Raw genomic sequence first — 8,393 nt, forward strand, 5'->3', positions numbered from 1 at the left:
TCAAATAAATTAGAAAGTGTGTTCACTGTTGAAATACTATGAAGACACCCACATTATTTAAACGCCTTGTGCGTAATTGCGCACAGAAATGCCAGTCGCTCCTGCTGATCACCTTCCCTCTTTAACTTTTTTTTTTTTTCTTTTCTTTTTTTTTTTTTTTTTTTTATAACGCTGCTGGAGGCTGTATTTCAACGACCATCAAACTCTCACTTTCTAAAAGAAAAAGCCCAGCAGAGGGAAACACACGCACACGCACAGACATCTGAGGGCATCTTTGCACCAACAGACTCCTCCTATTCCCCACGTCCAATTAGTTCTACGCTCCGGCCCTTTAAGACGCAGCAGCGGGTCAGCAAGTAGTGTATAGTGTTTCTCTAATTGAACTTCGCCCAATCAACAATAACTCGTTAGCAGTCGCTTCCCTTTTTTCTCTCTCTCGGTGCCTGAGAAAGAGTTTCTGTTTGCAGGGATTCACGCCCTCCAGCTTTGTTTGTTACTTCCTAAAGATCCGCATGGAGTTTGGCAGAGGGACGGGGACTCTCTGAGGGAGTAACGCGTCCTGCAGCATGCTGCTGCTGCTGGTTATTCTGGAAAAAAGCTCTGAACCGAGCCAAGCTGCAGTTCCTGGGGTGTCACATTAAAAAGTGGAGGTCTCGGAGAGCATTAAAGGGAAACCTGTGGACCACCAACTTTTTCCAGAGACTTGCGATGACCTCCAGTAAAGACATGAAGGCAGGTTCTGTGTTGCAGTCCGGCGGAGAGGACATGAGGAGACGGGCTCCCCTAGACCAGCTGCCGCCGCCGGCCAACTCCAACAAGCCCCTCACCCCGTTCAGCATCGAGGATATCCTCAACAAACCGTCCGTCAAGAAGTCCATGCAGGCGAGTGTCTGTGCGCCCCGGGTGCTGCAGGACAAAGTGTCCGGATCCAACTCGGCCCGGAACGGGATCATCAGCACGCCGTCATCCCCGCTGTGCGCGCTGGAGGAGCTGGCCAGCAAAACGTTTAAAGGGCTGGAAGTGAGCGTTATCCAGGCAGCAGAAGGTAAGAAAGTGTCACAAAGTCTGAGAAAAGGTGGGAATCAATCCAATGACTTTTAGTCACGGGAGAAACCTGGCAACTTGCACGGGAAAAATATGTCAAAATGCGTTTTTACGCATGCACTGTGTAGGACAAATGGTCCAGTAAATATAGGCACATGTTTGCTCAAAATATGTGAGCTTTAGTTTAAAAATTATATATATATATATATATATATATATATATATATATATATATATATATATATATATATATCCATCAAGCTTGTATTCCAACAATCATAATTGATTTCCTATAATTATTATTGTCTAAATAGTAAAATAGTATTGATAAATTTATGACAAATTCCACCAGACTATATATTCTAACAATCTGAATTGATTTCCTATCATTACTATTGTGCTAAAATGTGTTATTGCAGGCGTATTGGGAAATTTGTCAGGTAAATATGCACATTTCTGCTCAAAATATGTCAGCTTTAGTCTTTAAAAAACAATATTTTGATGCATTTAGGTCACCAGTTCTATCAAGCTCATATTCTATCAATCCGAACACATTTCTTGTCATCATTAGTCTGCCTGGATATTAAAATATGAGCTTTAGCCTTTTAAAATATTATAATAATATGATGCATTGATGACATAAATTCCATTATTATTGAGCCTAAATATTGAAACCTGGCAACATGCGCAGGAAAAACATGTCAGTGTGTTCATTATGCACATTTTTAATGAAAATACGAGCTTTAGTCTTTAAAAAAAAAAAAAAAAAAAAAAAAAAGATGAATTTATGACAAATTCCACCAGGTTTCTATATTTCCAACATCATTTCCTATCATTGTGTCTAAATATGAAATGAATGCTTCCAGGCCTTATGTAGAATCTAACTCTCGCACGCGCTTGGTTTTGTCCTCGTGTGTTTTTGGTGCAAAGGTCGCGAGCACGTGAACGCCTTCGGTCAGAGACAAACGTCTAAAAAGCGGAGGAAGTCGCGGACGGCCTTCACCAACCACCAGATCTACGAGCTGGAGAAGCGGTTCCTGTACCAGAAGTACTTGTCCCCGGCGGACCGGGACCAGATCGCGCAGCAGCTGGGCCTGTCCAACGCGCAGGTCATCACCTGGTTCCAGAACCGCAGGGCCAAGCTCAAGAGGGACCTGGAGGAGATGAAAGCGGACGTGGAGTCGCTGAAGAAGATCACCCCTCAGACCCTCCAGAAGCTGGTCACCATGGAGAACCTGGAAGATGCGCAACAGCAGCAGCAGGGTGGGGGGCCCAGGTCGCCCAGTATCTCCCCGAACCCCCCAGGACTGCACAGGGGGTTCCCACAGTCGCCCTCCTCCTCCAGGGACCAGACCACCGACGAGTTCTCGGAGGATGAGGAGGAAATAGAAGTGGACGATTGACTTTCTAAAGTAAGGCTGGATTTTTGTGAGAAAAAGCAAAGAAAAAGATGACACAAGGGGGACATTTTTACATTTTTTTCTTCCCAAACTTTTGCACGGATATTGACAAAATGGAATATATAAAAAACACATATAAAGGTTTTGGAGGAAAGTTTATTCCTCCACTTTATTTTTATTTTCTGCTATCGTTTTTAATTTATTATTGGGACTCTACCTGAGGATTTCCCCCCACCAAACTGTGTAAACATTTGAACATGAATTTCAATATTTCACGTTATTGACAAGATTGATTTGTTCGTTTTTTTGTTTTTTGGTCATTTTTGTTAAATATAATTCGGAGCTGCCAAATACAGAAGAAAACAACTTTTTCTCCCTTAATAGTAGATTTAATTTTGGTTTTGAGAATTAAAGGCTTCTGCAGCCTCTACCCTTGAGTTGTGTATATAACGCGATAATTTTATTGTAACATTATATTTAATCAGCATCTATGTAAATAAAGGTTATATGATATTTCAAGAAGATTTGGGGTGCAACTGATGTGTTGTTTTGCAGGGAAATCTAAACAAAACGGAAGAAAAAAATCTGCTCAAAATGAAGATTATTTTTGGTTTGACGTTTTGGAAAAAAATGTTAATAGTATTTTGAGAACAATTAAAACAGGTTTTTTCAACCTTGGGGTCATAACCCCCATGTGGGGTCGCCCGGATTTTAAATGGGGTCGCCTGAAATGTCTAGTAATAGATCAAGTTCAGTAATGTATAAAAATGTATTTAATATTTAATAAAAACAAATGTACATATAAATACACTATATTTCCAAATTAAAACAACTGTATTGTGTACATTCTAAAATATAAATTCAGCTTAAATAAAACACTGTAAAGAAAAGAAAAAGGGCAAAAAATGAAATAAATTAATAAACAAAATACAGTATGAAAATATACTGTAATATATATATATATATATATATATATATATATATATATATATATATATATATATATATATGTATTTATATATAGGAAAAAAGAAAACAAATCTTTGTGGGTGGATAGAAATTTCTGATATAAAAAATGGGGTCACAATCCAAAAAAAAAGGTTGGGAACCACTGGTTTAAAAACATGTAGGCCAGTGTTTTTCAACCTTCGGGTTGTGAACCCATGTGGGGTCGCCTAAAATGTCTCGTCGTAGATTTTATATATATATATATATATATATATATATATATATATATATATATATATATATATAAATTCACATTTTTAAATTATTTTACACACACACACACACACACACACACACAAATAACTATTACTTTCTCAAATATGAATCTAGTTCAAAGAAAATGTAAATAAAAATAAATATATCTGTCTATATGAATATACAGTATAAGAATATAATAATAAAATATATATATTTGAGGTTGTGCATCTTGTCACTTTGTGCACTAACCCTAAACTATTTCTAGAGAAAACAATTCTGATATGAAAATAGGGGTCACGACCCAGAAAAGATGGGAACCACTGGACTATAAACATACACCCCAAACCCTAAATAAATTAACCAAACACATACAATATTCATCCCTGCTTGGTTAAAAAAAAAAAAAAAATGAGACTTTGGAATATTTGACCTGTGCTTTCAAACCCTGAAGTGGCGTGACTTCAATTAGCGTCTTTATTCCCATTATTCGGGCGGTCTTTGAATGCATCTTGTCACACCCTGCGCGCCATATGTTTTCCTGCTCCTCCTTTAACACAACTATAGTCGACATGATTGATTAGGTTAAAGCAACACATAAAACAGCTTCAGCTACAGCTTGCTTCCACCCAGCCGTGCACGAGCAATAATGGCACGCATCTGCCACGTTTGTTTGTTTGGACAGAGAAAGAGAGAGAAAGAGGAGGAAAAGTGTCCCATGAATGAAAGGCAAATGGCTGTGTGTGAAGAGGAATGAATGGAACTCAATGGGAGGCGGTGGAAACGCGACGGGCCGCGGCAACAGATTGGAAACATCTTTTTTATAATTCTAAATAAAAGTCATCACATTATTATTATTATTATTATTATTATTATTTATTTATTTTTTCAAACTGAGAGTTGAGGATGCAGTGTTAAACGTACGGACCGCGGGCCAAACGAGGCCTGTTCGACAGATGTTTTTATTTTTTGGACAGTTTTAAAAGTCAAAAGCTAAAAATAATATACAAATTTTATTCAAGCCTACTGAAGATATACAATAACAAATATATATATATGCACATTTCGTTTTAAATCTAATTAACTTCTTTTAACAGGAGACAAAACTATATATGATATTTATATTATTCATTTTGTCCTATCTTTACTGATGTATATAGTGTTTTAAATCGAATTAAAATAAGAAAATAATCGATTTTTAAAAATGAGGCCTGCAGTTATTAAGGAAATGTTATTATTATTATTATTATTATTATTATTATTATTATTATTAATAATAATAAATACGATAATTTCACAAATGCTGTTTTGTTTTTTAAATGTTTTCTATCAGAATTTCATTTAGTTTATATTTCTTTGACAATTTACAAGCCATGGTGCCAAACATAAGGTCTGTGGACCAAAGCCAGCGTAAATTCAGTGACTCTTGGACCTTATATTTGATTTTGGTTTAATCAAATAACTTGAAACATTAAATACAAAAAATGATCTTCATGTCGCCCCTTCATTCAAATTAATAGCCCATTAATTTATTTGTATTCAAAGTGAAAATGAAGAGTAAACATTGGTTAATTAATAAAAGAAAAGTTTAGAAGTTTAATGTTCAGTTTTTTTTTTAAATGTTCTTCTTAGAATGAAGAATCCAAAGTTTCCAAAAACCCAACTGTTTACATTAAATGTATTTAGTAAAAAAAATAAAAACAAAAAAAGTTTTCAATAATATTAGTTTTAATTCTTATTTTTTTATGGGGTCTGCATGATTAAATTTGAATATTCTGGAGCATCTTTTTATGGGTTTGGTTTAAATATTATTAAATGAGACAGAAAGCAGATTTTGCTGATGAACTAAACTGCCTGGGGCAGGGAGGGAGGTCACTAACTAAACCAGAGTTTGATTCCCTGGTTAAGAGAAAGAGAAAAACAACAGGATGGTGACCACAATAGATGTAATCGGCTGGAATTGTGGAGGTTGAAAAGTCAAGTAGGGCTTTTATTATGGAGACCTACAGCAGTGGGAGTGGAAAGGCAGGAGGCTGACCCTGGACCAATTACATTTCTAGTGTTTTTATTTAAGAGCACAAATCTTTAAATCTCCCTGTATGTCTGACTGTCTTCACATGGAGTTCTATATTAATGGGATAAAAAATAAATCGTCATGGTGATGTGGTAGTATGTACCATTGAAAGAAAACTGATTTTACCTCTTATTTATTCTAAAGCAGTGGTTCCCAAACAGGGGTACGTGTACTCCTGGGGCTACTCGGAAATACTTAAATAGTTTAAAAATAATCGGTAAATGCTCCTATAGTATGTAGGAATTTTTTTGTGAACAATTTCACCACAAACTAACATTATACTATATATTGCTCAATAAAAAATATATTTTTTCTTGTAATTTATAGAAACAGGATTATTTTTATGTTGTCGAGGCCATTTTATTAAACACTATTTCCTTAAATTATTTAAGTACTCACATAAAAGTTGTATGGTAATTTAAAAAAAAGTAAATACATTCCACTTTATATTCCACTCATTATGAATTTGTAGATTAAAAAGCCTTATGGGAACCAATGTTTGAGACACAGTTTGGTAGTTTAGGAAAAATAAACAAATGGAAAATGTATGGAGAGGGTATTTATGATATGATTTGACAAAAAATGCAAAGGGGGTACACAGGGGGGGGGGGGGGGGGGGGGCGGAGATTGGGAAAAATTGTTCCAATGAATATTAACACGTTTTTATCTGCTGTAAAATAGAAGCTGGATTTTGTCCTTCATGAACAAGGTCTTCTTCTCTATTTCTGACCATCGACCTTTAGAACACATAAACACCTGCAGTTTGCTCTGAAATAAAATACAAGCCCGATGTCATTTACACTTTTACACAATATGTCGACTGAAAGTCAAATGCGCGCGTGCTCGTGTGTGCCATGGATTCCCGAGCAGGAGGAGGAGTCACTGTGGAACCAGAATCTACTTAGAAAGAAAAGACCAGAGACAGGATCAGGTGGAGGGTGGCAGCTTCATGTCCAAGTCTCTCTTTTCACTCCATCAAAGATCACCAAAAAAAAAAAACCCACCAAAGCACGTCTGAGTGCGCCCTCTGCTGGCGATCTGTGGGAGTGCTGGGAAAGGATCCCTAACATTTCCATCCTGGGTCAGGAAATATTAAAGTAGTTTAACACTAGGAAGGTTTTAGAGCAAGAAGGATAGTCAACTACATTTGGTCAAGGGTTAGAAATTTCAGTAAAGTACTTCAGAAAGTACAAACACTCTTTAAAAAAGGAAATATATTAATTTGCTACAACATACATCTTTAGGCTGTTTTTGTCCCAATTTTCCAGCTTCCCGACCATTTATCTTGTGTCTTATCAGATAATCCTGTGGTCTAAGGTTTGTTCAGCGTTGTTCTGAAATGGGTCAAGGTGGACAATTGCAAATAATAAACTTGTTCAATATTAAACCAGAGGTGCAAAGTACCTGAAAAAAAAATAACTATGTAAAAGTAAAAATACTATAACTCAAAATTACTTTGGTAAAAATGAAAATCCCTCATTTGAAAATCACGAGTAAAATTCTTAAACCAGCTCACGTTTAATGTATTCAAAGTATAGTGTGAAAATTAAATTTCTGAATCAAATGTCTGTCTGAAATATTGATTGACACTGGCTGCAAACAGCAACTCTTTCAGAAACTGCCTGGTGGGATTTCTCAGATAGAGAAAATATTAGCGGAGTTACAGTGTCACGGACTGAGTTTACCTCGTACTGAGCTGGATTATGATCATATGTGTGCGTGCAGCCCTAACCCTGACATAATCCAATAAACAAAACACGTGTTCATTCACTTTGACCACAAAAATAAACAAAACTGATTTTTTTTTTTTAGCGAAAATTCATTTTCCGGTAGCGCTCATGCATATGTTCATAATCGATCTCCGTACGAGGTAAACAGTCTGTGACACTGGTGTCACGTACCGAGTTTACCGCCATACTGAGATTATAACCCTAACCTAATCCAATAAACAAATAAAACATGTCTTTTTACTTTGAAAACAAAAATAAAGAAAAAATTACTTTTTTTTTTCAGCAAAATGTAATTTTCCGGTAGTGCGCATGTGTGCGCATGCGCATATACAATCCCAGTAAGATGCGCACTCAGTACATGACACCGGTCTTTTAAATTAACGTGTTCCAGAGATGCGTTCACGGTCCCTGGGAAACCCAAAAATTTTGATGAGTTCGTAAAATCCGGCCAGACGGTTCGGACAAGATTCCAAATGAATTATCTACATATTTTAATTTGTAACAAGTAACAAGGTGGCAAAAATAAAAGCAGTAAAAGTATATGTTTTAAACTTTTAAATGTGGTACATTAAAAGTAAAAATGCTGATTAAAAAAACTCAAGTAAAGTACAAATTATCAAAAAAACATAAGTATAGTAACAACGTAACATTTACTTCATTACTAAACACCTCTGTCCTAAACTCCTTGTGTGAGTGAGGAAAGCCGAAGACTCCCGACTCATGATTCTGTGAAATGTGACATTAAATAAGATGTAGCCAATCAGGAAATACAGAATTCTGCATTTCTGAGTTGAAAATTCCGAGTTCAACCAAGTTTAGCGGCAGAACGTGCGAATATCTGGCCGACTGCTATATTATTAGATTTTTTTCCAGACTTCAGGTGGCGTTCAAGGTCACTTTTTCACGTAGGAAGTCGGGAAATTTTCAGTTAGTTGGAACGCA

General features: G+C 36.2%; 1 protein-coding gene across 1 annotated transcript; it reads left to right on the plus strand.

The window, feature by feature from the left end:
- Positions 1 to 345: 345 nt before the first annotated feature.
- Positions 346 to 2,887, plus strand: LOC114460339 (transcription factor LBX1-like). Its single transcript, XM_028442268.1, has 2 exons — positions 346 to 1,045; positions 1,975 to 2,887. Exons 1-2 carry the CDS (start codon positions 709 to 711, stop codon positions 2,445 to 2,447), a joined length of 810 nt encoding a protein of 269 aa, XP_028298069.1. The 5' UTR covers positions 346 to 708; the 3' UTR covers positions 2,448 to 2,887.
- The last annotated feature ends 5,506 nt before the right edge of the window (positions 2,888 to 8,393 follow it).

The sequence above is a fragment of the Gouania willdenowi genome, unplaced genomic scaffold (genome assembly GCF_900634775.1).
Source record: "Gouania willdenowi unplaced genomic scaffold, fGouWil2.1 scaffold_42_arrow_ctg1, whole genome shotgun sequence".
NCBI classification, from domain to species: Eukaryota; Metazoa; Chordata; class Actinopteri; order Blenniiformes; family Gobiesocidae; genus Gouania; species Gouania willdenowi.

What these genes read in the sequence shown, in the direction of transcription:
- LOC114460339 (XM_028442268.1), top strand. Translation starts at nt 709, where the DNA reads ATGACCTCCAGTAAAGACATGAAGGCAGGTTCTGTGTTGCAGTCCGGC. An exon ending in CGTTATCCAGGCAGCAGAAG is followed by an intron (nt 1,046 to 1,974) that starts GTAAGAAAGTGT and finishes TTTGGTGCAAAG; the next exon opens with GTCGCGAGCACGTGAACGCC.